At 32.2% G+C, this 24,006-nt stretch overlaps 1 protein-coding gene across 2 annotated transcripts; it reads left to right on the top strand.

The window, feature by feature from the left end:
- Window positions 1-3,321: 3,321 nt before the first annotated feature.
- Window positions 3,322-23,756, top strand: LOC145323770 (uncharacterized). Of its 2 annotated transcripts, none has more exons than XM_080166301.1 (7): window positions 3,322-3,413; window positions 3,993-4,079; window positions 5,091-5,196; window positions 20,204-20,256; window positions 21,020-21,112; window positions 21,499-21,582; window positions 23,238-23,756. In XM_080166301.1, exons 1-6 carry the CDS (start codon window positions 3,333-3,335, stop codon window positions 21,580-21,582), a joined length of 504 nt encoding a protein of 167 aa, XP_080022427.1. In that variant the 5' UTR covers window positions 3,322-3,332; the 3' UTR covers window positions 23,238-23,756. The 2 variants fall into 2 exon arrangements, with proteins under 2 accessions (XP_080022427.1, XP_080022426.1); XM_080166300.1 differs by having other exon boundaries at window positions 21,020-21,109; window positions 21,496-21,582.
- Window positions 23,757-24,006: the final 250 nt, after the last annotated feature.

Below are 24,006 nucleotides of genomic sequence, written 5' to 3' on the forward strand. Positions count from 1 at the left end.
AAATTAAAAATTATGGGTGCCTACGTCAACCCAAAATTCATTAAGAGAGGGGGGTTAATCACCCCTTTACCTACCCCCCCCCCTCTTGGACGTCGCTGTCCCGAAACGAAGCTTCTTTAAAATGTAAATCTTAAGCGGTTTAGAAGTTTTTGAGATCTTAACAGAAAAATATAACTTGATGGATGTTGTCATCCTTGTTTCTTTCCAAATATAGGTTATAATGAATGAAAAAGTGAAATCAAAATTTGGATAATATTTTATTTTAATTCAAAATAATTTTATGCTTAAAGAAATCTTAATAATATATTTAACATATAATTTTTTGAAAAGGGGAACATATACTAATTTGTATTATGTAAACAATTATTCGTTTATAAAAGTATCACGATGTATGCCTGTCTATCTGTCTGTGTGTGTGTAGCTAAAGATCTCGCTAACCACTGGACCGATATGGTTCTGTAGCAAAGGACCGCCGGATAGATATGGTTCTCCTTTTTAGTAAAGCTTTTTTTCGGGCCATCGAAGACATATGACTATTTTGTGAGAGGTACTTTCATCAGCCCAAGAGAAATCGCCCCTGGAAAAAAAATCCCCCCTCCCATTTTTTTTGTTTATTTTGTTTTTCTTGTTAAAACTAAAATGAAAAATTCAAGGGAGGACCCCCTCCCCCCATCCTCTCTCAAGTGGCCCAAATCTATAATAAAAAGTAGAATGATGTCTGTCCGTCCGTTCGTCTGTCCCTTAAGATCTCGGTAACTACTGAATCGATCGGATTTTACTCTTCAGGGAATATACCTACTGTTCCTGTAGTGGTTTTCTTGGGGGGTGGGACACCCCAAACCCCCCAAAAAACTAAAAAAATCACCCCCTCCAAGTTTTTTTTTTAATTATTTGAAATTAGTGGTGGCAGCTCCAAAGTTACTTAATTTTTTTTTTAAAATTACCTCTTGGGGCAAAGCCCCTAGAGGCTAGGGGTGAAGCCGCTAGTATTGCATAAAGTTGTATATATGAATTAATTACTAATCTATATTGTATCTATAACAACCTATTTAGATTTTCTCTCTCTCTTCCTTATTAATAGATTGCAAAAATTACAGCAAAAATATTTAAAAAGCGAATGTACAGGAGGTAGGGGTGAGATTTATTTAAGGGGTTTAACAAATTACCCCCAAAATAAACTACACGATCACAAGAGTAATATTAAGCTTTCTGAAAAGGAGAACAATAAATTTATAATATTACAACTGTATGGATCCCCTTGTTAAAGACCTTTTTCGTCTGCAAGCAAATTGCTTTCTGCTCTTTTGTAGCGACTTGGCTTTGTTAATATTCCCGACGTTATTGGTTGATTTTCAAAGACCCAATTTAAAGTCGGCACAAGGTCTTTGGAAAGAGGATATACAGTTATTTATCGCCTACCCCTCTAGTGTTTTACTCTAATAGGAGGACCAAATTAGCATAATTATAGGGTTCCAGGACAAACGTAGGAGTCCCAAACGTCGGAGTAGAAAAACGCAGGAGTGTTAAAATATTAATTTGATTAAGTATTTCTATACAGATTAGTTTAGGTTAAGATATGAATGTACAAATAAGCCCCCCGCAGGAATTAGGCATTTAAAAAGCCTAAAAGATGGTCTAAAATAGGTTAGGTTAGGTTAAGTGTTCACTCCGATTTTTTGCTGTTTTTTTAAATATTCGTTTTCCTTTGAAAGTTTGTTTTTTCTGCGTTTTGTTTAAAACTTTGACTACAATATATAAACACTTAACTCTGAGAGGGTAATAACGGAAGATAAAAGAAGATATACAGATTAAAGATAGATAGATACAAATTTCATGGATAGAGGAATATGATAATCCTCATATATAAAAGTAACATGATTTGTATCTGTCTGTCTGTCTGTACTGAAGAATCTCGCTAAACCGTTATGGTTCTCCTGTACAGTGTAGCTTCTCATAGATCCTGGGATGGATTATAACTATTTTGGAGGAGGGTAGAACCCCCCCCCCCCCTTAAGAGAAATCATCCCTTGATGAAAATAACCCCTCCCCCCTCTAAAAAAATGTTTTATATTTCATTCAAAAAACAAAATCCACTGGTAGTCGATAAATTTCTTAATTTTTAATTATTCATGAATCTACCCTTTCTTTCTACCAAGCAGGTTTTAACTCACAATATCAGAATTTGGGGAAGATCAATTAATTTTCCATTGTCCTATCATTGAATTCCCTGAAAATGTATATAAAATATAGATACAGAGGTCATTGACTGGTTAATTATCAATACTCATATCAATATAATAAAACAATCATAGATATATAATGGGCACAGCTAAAATGATAAAAAAGAACAGTAAAATGTCATACAGTTTAAACTAGAAAGATCAAATGGTACAGGGATCTTAAGGGATAAGATAATTGCCCACTGATGAAAATCAAAATTATCCCTTTTGTAGATTAAATTATTGGTTAAAAGTTTGGCACTACTAGATTGAAGAAAAAAAAATTAATAAATTACCCAAAGTTTTGACACAACAAATAAGATAACGTAGTTATAATCTTTGGGTGTGTGTTTGAGTACTGGGTATGAGCAGAAGTGTGTGTCAGTTTACTATTTTTTAGCGCTGTTTTTTATAAACACCATGTATTTACATAAATAAATACTTAGTAGCAGGGAGGAAGGGGACATTGGGCTGTTAATTAGACTAGTCCCCAAAGTTTTATAATAACAATATAAGGGACTTTCATTGAATTTTGTTTGGTAAGTTCATTAAGTTGAGTGTCCTAACGTTTATTTCAACCACTAATTGTAATCTACGGAAGGGAATATTTTGTGTATCATCATTGGGGATGTACATTAATTTATCGACCATTGCCTTGTCCCTTTAGATCCCTGACTTAATAGATAAAGATCTCATTAATAGATATAAATCAGTCGCATTTGATAAGTTTTAGGATCTATACATTAATGGATTTATTATTACTTGGATCTTACACCAGATTTTGATATACTTTAATAAAGTGAAACTTGCAGCGGGCTAAAATAACGAAAAAAGTTAAAAACAACCGCTCCTTTCATATTTTAATTTTTGAGAAGAAAGAAACATATTTTTAGCTTTTTTCGGCTCTAATCCTGCACATCTATATTCCTAGTAGATACTATCCCTACGAGGATCTTTCAACCTTTACTCTAACCTGACCTAAAATGAGCATAAAAAATTAGTTTTTTCTTCTCAAAAAGTTTGTTTGTGGTCCATACAAGAAATTAGGGAAACACCAAAATTGAAAATTATTTCAATTCGAAGGAAAAAAATATAATTTCTTTAGAATTAAAAATGAGAGCCTTTTTAAGTTCTGCATTACTAGTCTGCATTTTTGGAATCGCCTTGGCAAAGAAGGGAAAAAATCAACAAAAGGTAAATTAAAAGAATTTTCAGGGCTTTCATACAAATTACCTTCTTGATCACTGATTTACCATCATCTCCTTAATTTTGAAATAAATTTCTTTGTGTCTGGTTAGGTTATAATTGGTTCTGTGTAGATCAGCAGGACAAGCGGGTTTCACTCCCTTATTTTAAATATATTTTTTCAAATGATGGGGGAGGCACCCCTCCTGGGGAGGGGTCAGTGCTTTATGGGTATTATGTAAGAAATTTTACTATTGCCGGCAATAATTACTAGGTATCAACATATTATTTTGATTGTCCTTTTTGTTGCCATATCATTTCTACTATTCATTAGTGTAAAATGTTATTAAAGTAAAACAATAAAGGGGAAGGAGTTAAATGACTATATGTCCATAGTGTCGACTTTCATTGGGTCTGTGAATAACAGCCATTAGTGTTAAAAATATTAACACAGCCAAGGCACTTGCTACAAAGGAACAGAAAGCAATTTGGTAGCAGACGAAAAAGATCCCCAACACTTGATCCAGGTATTCATCTGGATTATATATCTATGCTTAATACAATAATGTAACGCGACTGACATTGCAGGCTTTCCACCTTGCCAAGTCAGATTCCGAATGTGGAACTGTGGAGAAAAGCGCATGGTCATCAGGTGTACCTGCAGACTTTTGTAAGGTAACATTTGCTTTATCAATATTAATATCTTTGATCAGGTTGCATAGCATATTGTTGGAACTAATATGAATTGATTTTGACTAAAAATCTACCCCTACGAAATTTCTATCCCCAAGAACTTTCTATCCATACGAAATTTCTATCCATACGAAATTTCTATCCCTACGAAATTTCTATTCATTTATTTATCCATCTATCTTTATTTGCATCCTTCCACCTATCTAACCATCTATTAATCTATCTAACCACATGTCTATATATACATCAATTTACCTATTTACACAACAATCTAGCTGTCGTATCCCTCTACCAATCTTTCTAACTAATTAGCCATCCAACTATTTACCCTTCCATCCATCTATCAAACATTCAATTTGTCCTAACTATTTTTTGTAAGTCTATACCTTTTCCACATCAAACCCTTTTTATGAAATCATAATCTATTTTATATCTAATTAGTTTTTTTTTCTATTATTAAATTTGAATTACCTACTCTTTAAAAGATGTAAGATTTCAAAATTTAATTTAATTTTTTCATAATTCACTGAAGTGAAATAATCTACTAATAAGAATTATTGAATTATAGTTCCTGCAAATTAAATTGGATTTACAACAAAGAAATTTCAAGAAAAAAAATTGCTTAAATATTTTATTCAAAGAAATCTTTATATTTTTAATGATCTATCTATCTATCTAAATATTTTTCTATCTATCTGAATATTTATCTATCTATCTATCTATCTATCTATCTATATATCTATCTATCTATCTATCTATCTATCTATCTATCTATCTATCTATATATATATCTATCTATCTATCTATCTATCTATCTATCTATCTATCTATCTATCTATCTATCTATCTATCTATCTATCTATCTATCTATCTATCTATCTATCTATCTATCTATCTATCTATCTATCTATCTATCTATCTATCTATCTATCTATCTATCTATCTATCTATCTATCTATCTATCTATCTATCTATCTATCTATCTATCTACAGGTACTAGATGAAGAGGTATGTTTCTGTGTATCCAAGACTGCTGGAGAGAGCTGGCACTACAAGTGTGGCCAGTGCAAGTTCAGGCTGGAGGTCGAGGACGCTGCAGGTATGGACGGTCAGATGGACGGTCAGATGGACGGTTACCAATTTGTCACAGAATGAGAGAGGTGACAATGGGTTGTTGATTACTTTTCTTATTCGTTAGCTTTACAACTATGGAGACTTTGTTAAATTTTGATTGGTTGGTTAATTAAGTTGAGTGTTCAAACATTTCAACCACTAATTTAATCAACAGAAGGGGTAATTTTGTATATCATCACTGGGGATGTACATAAATTTATCTGTTATTGTCTTATCCCTTTAGATTTACTAATTTGTACACTTTAAGGTTAAACACTTTTATAGTGGTATAGCAAAGCTTAATTTTATATGTCGTCCTTTAAGTTACTGATATCTTCCTTATTTATTTGCGGATTTCTAAAAATATAACAAATATGTCTTTATAAGACAATTTTCAACAATATCTAACATAAATAAAAAATCTAGTTTTCTGAATAACATTATCAAATTAATCTTTTAAAGGCCACAATATTTTTAGTTTATTATAGATCATAATTGTTATGATTTAAAACAGTTTTTTTAATAACTGAAATATATAAATAACGGTCATAAATTAAAATATCATATATCCATATAATTAATTAATAGACAGTTTATCTAATTGTATAGGGTTAATTAAATCTTTATGTAGCGCGGCAATGATAGTTATTAGGTATTGTAATTAAATGAAACTCTGGATGTGACATTTGGTTTGATATGTTAACAAATTTATTCTATAAAAATTAGGGTCCCTTAGTGAGGCAAAAATATTTCTGTGAAAAATCCGCCAAAATCACATAAAAATCTACAAAAATTTAACAAAATCCTAAAAGGGTTATTAACACAAGATTTTGTTTTAATTTTGAAGATTTTTATATGATTTTAAAGGATTTTTTACGAAACAATTTTGGCCCACTAAGCGACCCTAATTTTTTAAAAAGAATCCACCTCTGTTTAAAGTCAGGTAAATTATATAACAAACGAACATACAAGTAAATATAAAGGGGGATTACTCCCCCCCCCCCTTTCATATACAAATTTGTAGTTATTTACCTCAAAATCTTCAGAACCCCCCAATAAAGTCATGTGACTATTTGAACTTTAACATTTTATTTTTGTTTGTGGGGGGGGGAGGGGAAGCTTATCCCTTATATTAAGAATCGTATATCTGTACCCCCTTCCCCCCTCCCCTAAAAAAGCTTGTACGTACTTATGCAAGTATCTTTGTTATAGAGTAGCTGCATTTTTTAAATTATCATTCATTGTTGAATACAAGTTGTCAAGTCAAATTTTAGTTTTAAACGCCTTTTTTTATTTCTCATCAATTCTAACTCTATTTTAGATAAAACTTTCGTGTTTATTTGAGAATTTTCAAAACTTAAAAAGTGTAACAGCGATAAATTATTTCTTTTATTTAATCGAATTTCTACTGTATAATACTTTCCTGTTATTTTACAAAAGAAATATTGTTATTGTTACGTTTTTTTTTTCAAACACAATTTTCTTACTTTTTTGATTCTCAAAAGTTGTATAAACTTTTTTATTTCAAGTATGACAAAAATATAAATTGGAATCATGCATTCTAATTTTAGCGTTACATCATATTAGATTTTGTATTTTTTACCAAAAATATAAATTGTCTAATTTTACAAAAACGAGGATGACAACATCCATAATAGCGAAGCACTGAAACGGTAGGACAAACGGACATTAACACTTGTATAGTGTCAGAACTGAATAATAAGAATAAGAATCGAAGCAAAATTGTAAGTCAATTTGTTGAAAAACTGCTTGATACAGAATAATGTTTATGGACATACTTACATTTTTAGGACTTGATTATAGAGTTGCTTCGTTTATAATATTGTACTTTGTTGTCCCAGGAATCTGTATACCAAAAATCACATTAATCGGATTATTAGATCTTATAAAAATTTGTTGTTTAAAAGTAAAAAAATCATCATATTTAAAATGGACGTACGGATATTCTGGTAATGATTATAGATTTACTACGCTTTCTAAATCCTACCTAACTACTACAGGAATCACCATGCAAAATTTAAAAACAATAGGACAATTCTAACATGCCTTAATTAACGAAAAAAGCTATCCGTTACGGACGGACGGACGTAAACATCCTTTTAAAAACATTACATATTAAGGGTTTACTTACAATTATATGGGTGCACAGTAATTTGCCAAGGAGTGTAGGGTAACCAAAGTTTTATAATTATGTTCTCTAATATACTTTGAAATCCTGTGTCATATCTCAATAGGTTAATTTAAAATAGTAATGTCCAAACTTTTCCACCAATAATTTTAATCAACAATAAGATTAATTTGTTTATCATCATTGGAGAAGTGCATCCAGTTATCGTCCATTGTCTTATCCCTTAAGATCCCTGCTTTTATAAACATGACATTTGCATGGTTCTAAAACGGTTTTATGCTCTAGTGTAACAATAACAAAAAAAACTGTTATAACTGTTTTTTTACTGTTATTGTACAGTTACTAATAGACTACAGAACTGTGTTACAGTTAGTTGGAATAGTTGCCGTGAGAAAACAAGGACAATTGTGTTGGAAATAGTCATGGATCTTAAGGGATAAGACAATAGACGATTAATTTATGCACATCCCACAATGATAATAAACAAATATACCCCTTCTGTAGATAACAATTTGTGGTTGAAACGTTTGGATACTCAACCTAATGAACCAACCAATCAAAGTTCAATAAAAGTCCTCCAAAGTTAATGAAGCAAAAGAACAAGAAAAAAACTTCAGTGACTAATCAAAATTAATTAAGGAGTAGCTGTTTCGGTATGTTTTTCTTGTATTCCCTGGCAAGTTCGAACCCATTAATCCCTGATTCCTTACACCAAATTTCCTAGAGAATGAGTGTGTTACGCGGCATTCCTAACTATCTCCGCGCGGCGCGTGGCTTGTAAACAGACAAAAGAAACGCGCACTTTTTCTTTGATTAGTCCCACGTGAAGAGCTACGTAATTGAAAATAATGTATTGCTTGAATATACATGCGCTCTGATGTGTGGAATATCTCAAATAAGCCTTCTGCTTAGTTTGACATCATAATGTGGTAAGAATTTATCTTTAATTCTTAATAATAAGTGTAGTATGGTATATTTTCACGAAGAAATTTAAAACATCAATTTTTCAACAAATAGACCATTTAACTGCTAACTTTTGACATACGAATATTTTCCTTAATTTTATTGATCATTTGAATCTAAAATTATCAATTTCTGATGCTATTTAATATGTTTCGTGCCAATTTAAAGTTTTTTAGAAATTTTATATTTTTAATTAAATTGAAATCACGCAACCTCGATCTACAAAAATAATAAACCATTAATACTATGTAATTAATTTTTATATTTTTGTTTTAGATTCACCGTTTTCATGGTAATAAATACACATTTGTAAACATTCACATGTTGGTCATTCGGAGGGCTTGGAGATTAAGATTTCGTGTACGGCAAGGCATGCGTACCGAAACAATGAAAACGAGACAGAACAGATGCAGCTAAGAACATTCTGTGAAGTTTTGTGAATGTGTTGGTTGTGATACCTTACCACACATTATTATTATAGTCATAATCAGTACAGTTAACTTTAGTGACAATTATGGGTCCTAAAAAGAATAAAGGTGAACAATTGAGTAAGCGGCTGCGTCCAGCCGTTGATGCCCTAACCAGTGAGCTAAATAGAGTGATGAAGTTGGTCAGTGATACTTCAGAACTTAATGTTAGACATCTCACTAAGGAATCAATCCTTGTCCATGACAAGTTCGAGACATTTGACAGCATCATGGTCGGTTTTAGCAAGCTTGGTTTGAGAATCCAAGAGCTTGATGAGTTTAGTGACATTTATTCTGATATAGTTACTGTACAAAAAGACTATAGTGCCTTGAAAGACGCTCTTGATGCTATAGAAGAGCTTAGTGACATTCAAAGTGTTGTTGATGTTGTTGGTGATAATTTGCCTAACCATCAGGCTGAACTTTATGATCGATGTTTGAAGATTGTGAAAGTTATTAAAGGGCCATATTTTCCCTTACCTGATGCAATTATAAACACTTTGTCTGCTTTGATGAAACGTTTGGCTGAGGTTAAGCTTGAACCTGTGAAGCCACCTACAACGTCGGCGGGTGCCTCGACAGCATCGCCATTTGTGTCACCGTTTGGCACACCACAGTTCGCCGCCGGTTCTATATTCACGCCAGGATATATGAATCGTGTCGACGAACGTCTTCTTCCCAGCTTCGACGGCCTGGAAGCATCCTACGTAAGTTTTAAAGACACTTTTAAAAAGCTTACTGTAGGACAAGACCCGTCGTATTTACAGTTATTGTTGAGCAGTGAAAAGGTTTGTAAAAATAAAGAGCTGAGACTCCAGTTAATTCAGATTCAATCGCATGAATCTCAGTGGGCCTACCTTGACGCACGTTTTAAGTCCAAAACACGTCAGATGCTCTGCCTTTTCAACCAATGGGAGAAGAAGTCTAAACCGTCGGACTCCAACCAGATTGTGACTGTGTTAGCAGAGTTTGGCGGAGCAGTTAGCCAGCTGGAGCAGCTGACTAAAGATGATGAAGATGATGAAGTTACCACTAGCCAGTGGTTGACTGTGATACTTCTTGAGATGTTATCCAAGAAGTTGCCACGTGATTTTCAAGATAAGCTCAATTTATCATTGGGCTCGATGGATGTCCCAAACGTCCCAAAGCTGTTAAAGATTATTGAAGAACAGCGTGGCGCCATTTTAATGAGGTGTTCGACTGATATGGACACCCCCTCTAAGAAGAAAGGTAACCCTGCGACAGCCGCTACCGCCGTAGGTAAACCTGGTAAATCTAAGATGAAGCAGTCATGTTTTGTTAATGGCTGTAGTGAGATGCACTTACTTTACAAGTGCCCAAAATTTCATGACCTGTCAGTGTCAGACAGGAAGAGTATAGTGGAGAGTGCTGGATGCTGTTGGATTTGTTTGCAAAAAGGGCATAAATCTGTGGATTGCCCGAAGGCAGATGTAATAGGCGGCTGCAAAGTGGACAATTGTGGTCAGGCCCATAACAACCTTTTGCATGAGAGTGTTGATATGGCTGCCGCCGTCTATGAAGTACATACTTCCCCTGAGGCGAACCTAATGTTAATGTTACAACAATTAGACGTCGTTGACATTAATCGCCAGAAGGTCCCAGTGAACGCTATGTGGGACACTGGTTTAACTACCACAATGGTAACCCAGTCACTTGTTAATAAACTTCAGTTACCTTTTACTGGACGTTCAGCAAGAATTTCTCTAGCTGACGGTGAAGTTAAACGTCTCCCGACGGTCAAGCTATGTTTAATTGATCGACACAAGAATTATCACATATTAGAACCTGTGGTAGTGCCTCTCATTGGTCCAAAAGAGGCGATCTGCTCCATAAATCCTGTGGAGGCAGCTGTTTTGTTTGATATGAAACCTGAAGATTTTACTTTGGTTGATGGGCAGGTTGATTTGCTCGTAGGGCACCTGCACCCATCGATGTTTCCCTACTCTGAACGTTCAGTAGGAGAAACCATGCTTTACTCCAGCCTGTTTGGATCTGGATATTTTGCTGTTAGTGCTAATGGTTTAGCAAAGAGTAGGTATGTTGTCTGCTCAGATGTTCAGCCGCAGCCGACTGTTGGTGCTGCTTGTGATGCTATTATTGAACCTGTTGGTTCTGCTTTTAACGCGGCTGATGAACCTTTTGGTTCTGCTAGTGCCGCAGCCGTTGACAACATGGCTACGGTGGGTGTTGCCGTGGCTAATATTGATAATGATGTTAGTTGTGCTGCAGTTATTCCTGATGATATTGGTAACGATACTGTAGTCGTTGATAACTTTGTTACGGCGGGTGTTGAGCCGCTGAATGATTCGGTTCCAGCCGGACAAGAGCCGACGGGAGTTTCGGTTCCAGCCGGGCAAGAGCCGATAAGAAATTCGGTCTCGGCCGGACAAGAGCCGACGGGAGTTTCGGTTCCGGCCGGACAAAAGCCAGTAGATGATTCTAAGTCTTATGACAGCCACACTTTTATTACGTGCCCTGGTGGTGTTATGAATCAAGAATCGACTTGGTTGCTGCCAAGCTGGCCGCCCGACGCAGGGTAAGAGGCCTGCCAATGGCGGGTGGAAATATGGCGGGTGTTGCCGCCAGAAAGTCATTGAAATTTTTCAAACCACACATATCTAATCTACAACATGAATTATTATGTGAAAATGATCTTTAAAGAAAAAAATGTCACAAGTTATATATTAGGCTTGTGAAGGGAACCAAATGGGTTCTGTAAAGAATAAGTATTCATTATTCAACTAATTTTATTGTTCATACCTAAGCACAAAAATTCTACAAAACTGTTTAGACTTTTAAAGCAGATTTTAAAAAGATTTGTTTCTTTAAGTATGATTTTGAAAAGCAAAAGTTCGTGAAATGATTTTTGCAGATTTTAAATTGAGAAAATTAGATTTTTTACAAATTATTTTTCTAGTTTTTTTTATGGTTCACGTTTACTTAAAAAATGTTATTTCTCAGATTCTCATATGAAATAATGCATTAAAGTAAAGAACACAACATGTAATATTATTATGATAATGTTTAAAATATTCCTCATTATTATTTTAAAAGATTATCGCAAAAAATCAAGATGTTTGTTTAAATTTGTAAGCAAATCAAAGATTTTCTTTCATTCCGGAGGCAGAGATTCTTAACAATTCATGTACAAAGTTTTTTTTTGTTCGCTCCGGAAGCTGGGATTCCTATTAATCCACGCGTAAAGATTTTTCTTCATTCCGAGAGCAGAGATTCGTAGTAATATACGTACCTAGCGATTTCGGACAATTTTAAACCTTGAGAAAATACTTTAGCAATTATTTTCCTAGGTATATATAATTTTCGTTCATGTTTAAGCATTTATAATAATGAACACGATGTATGATATTATTAAAATATTGAATATTATTTTATATAAATATCACAGAATTAATTTAAGATAAACTATGCATATTTTAAATTAACTCTACCTTCATTTTATCGCATATATTAAAATTGAAGCAGTATTTTTTAAAAGAAATGGGTAACATTTCTTAAGATTTTTAAGTAACGCAAAATTTGATACAATTTCGTTTAAACTTTCAAATCGATGCAAGATTTTTTTCATTTGAAATACAAACTTAAGTTTTTTATACGTTTACGCAAGTTCTTTCAATGATTTAAGTCTTTCCGGGACCAGGGATTTTTTTCGCGGAAAATTTCCTAGGTACCTGCGCAGATATAAACATCTTATCCTTGTTGGATTGAAATTTGACATGATAAGAAATTAACAAAATGAGATTTTTACATCATTTAAATATTTCTTTATGATTTATTACAATCACATAAATAATTTAATACTATATGTATATTAAAATTATTACTATTTACCTTTTAACCGATGTATCTAAAGAAAAAATGCAGATTTTTTCGCCTTGAATTAAGTAGATTCTTTGAGTTTCGAAGATTTAAGCTTAATAAGACCGCTCTATAGTGTATCTTAGCTCTGTTACCTCGGCCAGACATACTACAGAACGGCAAAACTAAAGCATAAGATAATTTTATTTTGATTGCTTTGATTGATGATTCTAAAGTTTCTTGAATTATTCATGATTCTTTTAATTTTTGATTTGATTTAAACATCACTAATTATGTTTATTTTCAGTTGATGGAGCCCTGCGCCAGAAATCCTGTCGGAAATTATGCAGTATCAAAAAATTGTGATGGAAAGACATAACGTCCGTCAGGATAGCTGGAACATGGCATTATTAATATTTTAAAGATTGGTTAGTTTGTATCTTGAGGGGTTCATTCTAACTGAGGCCCCAAATTGCCTTAATTTTGACTGTATGAATATGTACAAGTTGCTTTCTTCTTAAAACAGAGAGAAATTGCAAACTCAGCATTTAGAGAAGTTCTTTTCTTATAATTGAGCTTTTGTTTTACTTTGGTAAATTAATTTGCATATTTCAATTGCAATTTTATTTTACGCAATTTTGATTCACGAAGATTTAAAGTTATGAAATTTTAATTTTCCGATGTTTGATGATTTTTTACAGTCATATTTTATTTAGATTTAAGTATCTATTTTATTAAACATGTTAGATTTAAGGATTTACCTATCTTATCTAAGAATGTCTAGATGTAAGCCCGAGTATTCTTCTGCTGGAGAAAATGCTTAATTTTGAGAAGTTTTTTATGAAAATTTTACTTTTCTTTTTTAGCAAAAAGATTTAGTAGAAAAAATGTCATTATTTAATCTTTCTTTCTTTTGATTAAAAGTCTGAGTTGATTACTTAATTATTGATGCGATTTTTAATATAAAAAATCATTTGCCTATTATTATGTAGGTACCTAATCAAAGTTTAGGTACTATTGATTATTAATTTATGTATTCGCAATTACATGGTCTGTAATTCTAACTTTAATTGAGATTATGAGGCCATGATATAATGAGATGTGTGAGTGGTAAATGTGCATTTCATGAATATTGAATGCTTTTCCCATTCCTTATTCCTATCCTTATGTGGTAGTGGACTCGGTTTGAGTTATTGTGGTATTCGCGAGTTACCATAATTAATTTTAGGCCTTATGGCCATAACATTTTAAACTCTTGTGGTTTATGTGTTGTGAGATTGTGATTTAGTGGACACTGTCTGCATGCATATTGCAAAGATGAGGTATTGTGTTCGATTCCCAGTGAATAGACGGGTGTGTTTCGGTATGTTTTTCTTGTATTCCCTGGCAAGTTCGAACCCATTAATCCCTGATTCCTTACACCAAATTTCCTAGAGAATGAGTGTGTTACGCGGCATTCCTAACTATCTCCGCGCGGCGCGTGGCTTGTAAACAGACAAAAGAAACGCGCACTTTTTCTTTGATTAGTCCCACGTGAAGAGCTACGTAATTGAAAATAATGTATTGCTTGAATATACATGCGCTCTGATGTGTGGAATATCTCAAATAAGCCTTCTGCTTAGTTTGACATCATAATGTGGTAAGAATTTATCTTTAATTCTTAATAATAAGTGTAGTATGGTATATTTTCACGAAGAAATTTAAAACATCAATTTTTCAACAAATAGACCATTTAACTGCTAACTTTTGACATACGAATATTTTCCTTAATTTTATTGATCATTTGAATCTAAAATTATCAATTTCTGATGCTATTTAATATGTTTCGTGCCAATTTAAAGTTTTTTAGAAATTTTATATTTTTAATTAAATTGAAATCACGCAACCTCGATCTACAAAAATAATAAACCATTAATACTATGTAATTAATTTTTATATTTTTGTTTTAGATTCACCGTTTTCATGGTAATAAATACACATTTGTAAACATTCACATGTTGGTCATTCGGAGGGCTTGGAGATTAAGATTTCGTGTACGGCAAGGCATGCGTACCGAAACAGTAGCTTTTCTTAAAATTAAACTTTACATGTGTGAAAAACAATAAAATGTATTTCTTGACTTTATTAACACGCAAATCCACCATAACAATTTCTAAGGGAAAGGGAGGGGATCACCGCACCCCCCTGAGAAAAAAAATAAAGAATTTAATATTCATTCAGAAGTTTCCCTTAATCAAAAAAACTCCCCCCCCCCCCCCCTCTATACTTTGAATTGGGGGTTGGAATAAGCATTGAAAAAACCTAACCCCCTCCCCACTTCAATTTTTTTCAATAAATAGTAAGTGCGGGGTGGTTTGGTGCTCGTTGGGCAAATTTAGAGGAAAGATCAAAATTTTAAGTTTATTAATTTTTGTAAATAGCCTAAAACCTAAAACCTGTAGATTATTACCAAAAAAACAGAACTTGATTGGTTTCTTGCTTGTCAAGATTTTCACAAGGACAGACAGAGGGACGGACTTTGTAAGTTAGTCATTTCTGCTTTATTAATGGATTTACTTATCCTTGTCAAATATATGTTGTTTAAATCATAGTAATTATCAAAAATTAGGTATCAAAAAAGCGGATTAAAACAGTTTGTTTGTTTAATTGCTGTAAAATTAAAAGTCAATCAAATTAATCATATTTAGATGTCTGAAATTATGATTTAATGTTTTAAATGTCAATTTGAATCTTTTTGATATGCCTTCCTGTATTGTTTAATGTAGGTATTTATTAGATTAACATGAGAAATTAATTATGTCATTAGAATATCATCTTGTCGTTAATATGTCATCTATGACTATTTTATTAAATACCACATAGTAGACTTTAATAATATGAAAAATTGCATTATTAAAATGAATTGGCTAAATCTAAAAATAGGCAAGTAGGGGGGGGGGGGGAGGGGTTGATAGTCTAAAACAACCCCATATAAAGCTTCCATAAAAAACACAACCATATAGCACCAGCCATTTCCGAAGTATGTTTGCTTAATATTGAAAAAAAAATCATAAAGATACAACAATCATAAAATATTATATCGGTCTAGGGCAAAAAAAGTAAATTTCACAAAAAGCTTTTTAATACAAATTTTCATTATATCAATGGATGTAGAATTAACGTGGATATTATTACAGGAGAGAAATAATATATCCATTATTATTATATCCGTTATGCTTTAATATTTATGTACAGCAATGTAAGCTTGTTATTGCTGCTCTACTAATTGATATATATAAATGTCCTTGTTTATTAATTCAATATTTAAATTTGATACCAAAATTGTAATAAAACACTTGTTTGGAATGGGTCATTCAGATAAAAGATCTTTTTGCACATCAAGTAGCGTAGCCACTCTATAAACAATGAACACATATATTTGGGTGAATAACATATCTTATCATTTTAAAGTATTTTTTCATTACGTTATTTCGACTTATATTGTGGTTTTAAAAAGTATTCATGACGGATAATTTTAATTTTATTGAGATAGACGGTCCCCCTCCCTCCCTAAAAGTAGCTTAAAACCAGGACCAGTAGGTATATTCCCTAAGAAGAATAACCTACTAGGTTCAGCGGTTATCGAGATCTTAATTACATGAGACGGACAGACATCTTTCTACTTTGTATTGTGGATTAAACTCATATTACAAAATTTTGACAATAGTCTTATATCACTGTTTTTAAGATAACTGGACAAAGGGTCTCTAAAATCAGCTATGTGACGTCATAAAATGTGTGTTTATCCATCTCGTTTTTAGGGATTTTCTTTCCCACTACTCCTCTCATCTTCATCATTTTTATAACGTCACATGGCTGATTTTTGAGACTATTTTCCCGCTACGTAGCCAGAGTGACGTATGCCCAGTTATGTATAAAGTAGCTGTGCTGCAAAAAATATGCTTTTTTTCAATGTATCAGCACCAATTTAATTAAATTGTTTGAAATACGATATTTTTATTATTATATACTAATTTGAGTCAGCATATTACTTTTTAAATAAGGATGACAATATCCATAGGAAGCAAAGTTCATCCTAAATATAAAGAAAATAAAAACAAAACAATAAAAGTCGAATAGAAACTTCAGACATACAGCTTTAATAGCAACATGTCCTTTGAGCTTAAAAATGTTTACCAAAATTTCCAGCCTTCTATCTTAAATAGCAGTCATGAAATTAACATTCCCATATAAACAACCCCTTAAATAGTGGATGTAAATATTCATTTATTTCCCGGAGGTAACCATTTATTTCCCCGAGGTAGTCATTTTTAGAAGATTTTCAATTTTTTTTGGAAGATTTTAGAATTTTTATTAATTATTAAAATAAACTTGATATCAGGGATAAAAATGATCATAGCCGGGAAATAAATGAAAATTAAAAACCAAAATTAAACCACATTTTAGCATAAAAAAATGAGTTTTTTGTTTAAATGAGAATGATATTCCTGAACAGGAATACCCCATTTCCCATATTTCATTTTTATACACACAAAAAGACTGACCTACGGACGAACATTTAGAATTAAAATTAAGCTTTGTTATTAAAATGTACAAGGGGTTATTTCACCCACTGTTAGCTATAACCCTGTGGGGGTTTCTAGAACCCAAACCTAACTTAACCTTTTAAATTCAATACTTAGAGGTTTTAATCAGTTTAGATTATGTTCTAAAGCGTTTTATTTGCAATTCTTCTATTACATTTTAAGTTTCACATGTTTTGAAAAAAAAAGAAAATTGTATGACAAATGAATTTTAATTTAAATGAAATTTATGAGAAAAGCAATTTAAAAGATTAAAAACTTTCCCCTATCCTGCCAACCATTCTTGTTGTTATTATATCAACAAAAGACTTCATTTATATAAGAATAGTGTTATTTAGTCGAGTTTCTTTGACTTCATTTCAAAGTTTTTCAACTTATTTTCATTAGAATTTTGATTTTATCAATCATTCTGAAGTTTCTTTCACTTTCAAAAGTCAGCAAAGCAGCAATTAGTGCCTAATAAAAATGACGTCATGCAATACAAATGACCAATGATAGGCCAGTATACATTTATAATGTCAAATAGTAAAATATATACTGGCCTATTATTGGTCCTTTGTATTGTATTACGTCATTTTTTATTAGGCACTATTTGCTTCTTCAATAAATGTTATAAATGTTGTCGACTAAGACGCATGAAGTTATTAGTCAACAAGATACCTCCTTGTTTAACAGGGAAATCCATTTTTCCTTTCCATTGGTCCATATAATCATTAATCAACTCAATTGCGACAATAAACTCGAAAATTAGACAAAACATTGCAATTTTTTGTCATGAATGCAAAAAAAAAGTTTTTTTTGCCAAATTTTCGGTGCTTTAATGTAACAAGGATGACAACATCCACACCCACAAGATAAGGGGATATAACGTGAACAATGACAATTAACATATATTTGTTTTAAGAATAGCCATATGACAAGGATGACAAATTCTATAAAAACACAGCCTAAACAGTGTCATTTTAATCTTTAAGAAACAAAATGTATGAGATAAAAATTCGATGAAAAAATTAGGTAAATATAACAACATATCTTGTAAAAAAAATTAACTAGAATATTGACATGATTGTGATGAAGATTTCAAAATTGCTTTGCAATTATAAGCTGTCCTATTTCTCACAGGAATCACATCATTATACAAAATTTTTAACCAAGAGTATTTTAAAATTCTAAAAGAGTTTGAACAAAAATTATTTTCCATAAACTTCTCCCCCCCCCCATAATTTAAAATTTTCCATTGTTATTATTATATTTATCATAATTGGGGTAAAGATCAATTTACGCTCTATTGTCCTATCTCTAAAGCACTACAAATTTATATGTAAAAAAAGTTGAAAATAGATTTATGACTGATACATCATTGAAAATTGATTATATTCGTCATGATATGGACAATACTTGCCAAAAATATTTACAATTTTTGCACTAATGTGTTAGCATTTCTGCAAAAATATCTTTTATTTTAGCAATTTTAGACAATTATGCCCATAAGTTTGCACAACAATAACAAACAGCAACAATGGTCTATTTCAAACTAGCAGCCACGCCCCTAGGGGCCTCTAGGGGACCTTTAGGTAGGTGGATGGAAGAGGGAAGTCAACCCCTCAACTTAAATTTGTAGTTTTTAAAAGAAAAAGTTTCGGCAACCTTGTACGAAGGGAAGTCCAGTAAGTCACACAGTGGCGCGACTAGAAGCACTTTTCTAGGGATGATTTCTCTTGGGAAGGGAGGGGTGCACCCTCCCCCAAGATAGCTATAAACCCTCCCAGGACCTACAAGAAGCTACATTGTAAAGGCGAATCATATCGGTTCAGTGTTTAGCGAGATCCTTCGGTAAAGACAGACAGACACACACAGATCCTGTTACTTTTACATTAAGATATAACAGTAAAGTGGTGTAATTTGCTATTATCATGTCTATAATAATTGCTTCATTGTTAGAACATAATACTTAAAAAAAACTGGTAAAATAATCATCAACAGATTTTCTAACCAATTTCCCCCCTTTGATTTGGAAAGTAATGACCCATTTCAATCAGGGATCTAAAGGGATAAGACAATGGCGGATAAATTAAAGTACATCCCCGATATTGATACACAGTATAACTCCTTCTAGAGATTACAATTAGAGGTTGAAACGTTTGAACACTCAACTTAATGAATCAACCAATCAAAATTCACTAAAGTCTCCAAAGTTGCTAAGCCAACGAATAAGAAAACTTTATTATAAAAACTTTGGGGACTAGTGTAATTAATAGCCCATTGCTCTTCCTCTCTCTGCATTTCAATATCAGTAGCGTAGCTACTCTATTATTAGGTCAAATGACTTTACTTCTTAATGTCTATGTTGTTAATGATAAAGTCTATTCAACCAAGCTTTAATGGGAGATGGGAAGTGGTCAGAAAAAAGTCTAAAAACTTCCCAAGACATTTATGAAGAATCCCTGAAAAGTAAATGAAAATCCAGGATTTTTTTATCTTTAGCTTCAGACGTTTTAACCTTACCACTTATATATCAAAATCATCTTTCAGCAGAGGGAGAATTTAATTTACATAATTCCCAGCTTTCAAAGACTTATTACGATTCTGAACATTAATTTATGGTGTATTGACCCCTCACTGAAAATTTTTTATTAACGAAGCTACTCTATGATTCACTTTGTCTATCCGTCTGTCAGTTCGTAACGCTATGGGGAAATTGTAATTTTCTCAGCTGCTATTCAAGATAGACGGCTGATGTTTTGTGTGTGAATATTCCCTAAACTAATGAGCATCCAGTATGTAATTTACTTTCTCCGTCGGTCTGTGTGTCATGGTACAAAATAGAAATATCTAAAATATAAACATACGTGAGAAAGTTTTCGTGATTTTTCCTCCATTTTTTATTATTTATAGTATTAATTTCAACAAATACTCTTGAAATCTCCGTACTCCTATTGATAATTTTTTGTGCTTCGCTACTTATGTATGTTTTCATTCTTGTTATTGTTTCAGAGCGCAGGGCTGGCAAGCAGAACAGGAAGAACAAGGGAGGCAGAGCATTTAAGGTAAACACAATGCGTGAGTGAATGAGTTAGTAAGTAAAACTATATTGTTTCTACCTAGCTGACTATCTTTCTCAATATTTTATGTCTGTCTTAATGTCTATCTCTAAATATCTATCTATAAATTAACATATAGATAGTAAAGCAGCTGAAAAAGCAGAAGAGCCAACAGCTTAATGCTGTATCATTAGAATAAAACACTAGAGTTAGAAAGTTAGAGTATCTATCCATCGCAACCACCTTGTGCAACCTTTCTATTGGGCCAAGTAGCAGAAAATAATTTAGAAGCAGACAAAGAAGGTCGTTGAAAAAGTAAGGGAGGTAGTTGTCTGTACATACATCTTTACAATAGATCTGATGCTGTATCTAACTCTTTTTTTATCTATGTAGACCACAAAGCAGCCAAAAAATAGCTGATATAGCAGCCTAGCTATAAATATAACCATTTATCTATATGTAGACCGCAAATCAGCAAATAAATAGCAGCTATGTATGTATTTAAAATTTAATTGTATTTCTGGTTACCTGAAACGGGGCTTCTGTATCTTCGCCCATTTTATATCAAATTTATTTCTATTACTGGTTACCTGAAACAGGGCTTCTGTATCTTCACCCATTTTATAACAAATTTAATTCTATTACTGGTAACCTGAAACGGGGCTTCTGTATCTTCGCCCATTTTATAACAAATTTAATTCTATTACTGGTTACCTGAAACGGGGCTTCTGTATCTTCGCCCATTTTATAACCTTACATCTATATGTAGAACGCAAAGCAGCTGAAAAAGCAGCAGAAACAACAGCGCAGACTGCAGAAGGAGCTCAAGCAGCAGAGAAAGGCAGAAAGAATTCAGAGAAGGAAAAAAGAAAATTTTAAAAATATATGTATAATATTTAGCAGATGTGCTAATGCAAATGCGTCTGTCCTTCTGTCTCTAATGTTAATGTTGTCCAGCCACTTTAGAAAACTAGTTTATCTGAGCCATTTACAACGGATTTTAAATTATTTTGGCTAAAGGTTAAAGAATATAATCCCCCGACCATATATTAAAGTAATAAGATGACCATGCGTCTATTTATATAAAATTTTGCGTATTCGTTTTTAATGATTTGTTTATCTAAGAATATTAAACTTGTAACTAAATCTATTCGTCTATACATGAAAGAACCTTTTTAATAGAAAAGGAATAAGTTTTCGTGAAAACTAATATTGTTGTTAAAAAAAATTCTTTTTTTCTCCATCAGACAAGAGAGAAGGAAGAACGGTAACAACAGAAGACAGGAGGATGATAACCAAGTCACTGTGGACGACGAGTTAGCCCTAGAATAGGTAGTCTTCATGTAGCTGTCAATAGTGCCCTAACAAAATGGGGATAGATGTCACTGCTTTTGGCCTACCTATTTATTTTATTTACATTTTCCTTGTGCACTTAATATTTTGGGTATTTTTTTTTAAAAGGGGGGATTGGGGGGCTTTAAATAAGCTTCCTTTCCCTTGATGGTAGGGGAGCCGTCACTAGTAGAATATACTTGACTAAAGCATAATTAAAATATCTAAATTGATTGATTTATTTGGATATGATAAACTGTTATGTTAAATTGTTATATTAATAACATAGATAATAGATTTAATAATGTAGCGAAGCTCAAATACATATTAAACATGTAAAACAATATCAAACAATAACTAAACAAAAAGATTACAAATATCAAAGGACTATCTTAAATATTAGCAAGCAAATTACAAGCAAATTACACCCACCAAATGGACGGACTAACATAGAAACTTATGAAGAAATGTAAATAGAAAAGCAAGCTAGCAGCTTCGCTCCTAACTTTTAAGGTTTTTTTTTGTGAGTAGGTGGTGGGAGAGGGTATAATAATAGCCAAAAACAACTCTGACTCTTGTGTGTAGAATAACAAAATAGAATATCTCAAACGGTTCAGTGGTTAGCTAGATCTTAAAAAACAAAAAAGTTTAATTTTTATATATTAGGAGAGAAAATGACGGGAAAACGGTCGGACGGACATCCAAAAGTGTAGAGTAACCTCGCTACTCAAACTTGAGTTTATTTATGTATTAATAAAAGTCAATTTAAATTGACATTTAACAGAGAGCAATTGATGAAAAATTATTTGTTTACATTTTTGAAATATAACAGGAAAAGGATCTGTATTTTAATAATTCTTTTCGTAAATCTCTTTGCACGAGCCTGAATATTTCTATTATCTGAATTTATTTTTTTTCTAACAGAAACTTTATGAGAACTTATCATTTTTGGCTGATTAAGGGGGGTAAATATTTTATAAAGAAAAAGTAACTTCTTTCACCCCCAAAACTTTCCTAAAAAGCAGAAATCATTCTTTTTACCCAAAACAGACAGATGGACAGGACATCTAAGTACTTTTTTTTCCTTTTATACTTTTTAAAAGCGAAGCTTTTCTATAATTAGGGTCGGTCCGTACGTCCGTCCGTCACAGAGAGTTAGCTCTTTTCGTTAATTTAAACAGGTTAGAATTGTCCTATCGATTACAAACTTTGCATGATGATTCCTGTGGTAGTTAGGTACAATTTAGAAAGCGTAGCAACTCTATAATCAATACCAGAATGTCCGTACGTCCATTTGAAACATGTCGATTTTTAACTTTTTTTGACAATGAATTTTTGTATGTTAAAATTATCCGATTCTTCTGATTTTTTGAAAACTGATTCCTATTACAACAAGGTACAATGTAATAAGCAAAGCATCTCTATAAACAAGTCCCAAAAACGTAAGTATATCCTTAAACAGTATCATCTATCTATGCAGTTTTGCAACAAATTTACTTACAATATTGTTTGTACTGATGCATTAATATTCTGCTAATTTAGTTCTGACAATCTACAAGTGTTAATGTTCGTTTGTCCTTCCATTTTAGAGCTTCGCTTTTATGGATGTTGTCATCCTTGTTATTTTATAACTTAACTATTTTTTTTATTTTTAGGTTAATCTACAGAATTGGAACACTGCATTTACTCTGTTACCCCTCACTCATATAAACTTGTTCTTGTTCTAACAAATTCAAATAAAAACAAGGATGATTTCGTCCTATAGTAGCGAAGCATTGTGAGCAAAAAATAAAACAGGATATTAATGATGAAAATGATTATTATATGTAATTTTTTTAACTCCGACCTGTTGAAAGAAAGGGGGAAAGAATACAATAAAAAGGGGGAAGTATCCTATGACTTTTGTAGAAAGACAGTCGGACTAATATTTGTAACTTGTAGATTAGCTTTGCTACTAAAAGTTTCTATGTAACTTTTAAAAGAACATGTATTTGTTAATTTAATAAGCACTTTTTAAGCATTTTTAAAGAAAAATCCTACAGTGTATTTATTTGTATACCATTATAATTTTTATATTTTTATTTACACATTGTTTTTTAAACACATAAAATAACTCATTTTTTAATTAAAATAGTGAATTTTGTAATAACTTTGAAATAAAATGTGTATTTGTATGTTTTTTTTATTTACTAATTTTTAGAGTAAGATAAATGGAAATCCATAATAGCGAAGCTCTGAAACTTAAAATATTGAACCTTCTTGCCTTGGGAATATTTGTTACAAAAGTCAATTGCTAGGACAATTCTAACAAAAATATGCCTGAATTAACAATAAGAGCTTTTTTCAAAAAATAAACTAAAAACTTTTGAAAAAAATTTATAAATTGAAAACAAATTATTTTAAGTTCGTCAATTTATTCTATAT

The sequence above is a fragment of the Acartia tonsa genome, chromosome 7, assembly GCF_053477335.1.
Source record: "Acartia tonsa isolate MP-2025a chromosome 7, ASM5347733v1, whole genome shotgun sequence".
In the NCBI taxonomy this organism is placed as follows: Eukaryota; Metazoa; Arthropoda; class Copepoda; order Calanoida; family Acartiidae; genus Acartia; species Acartia tonsa.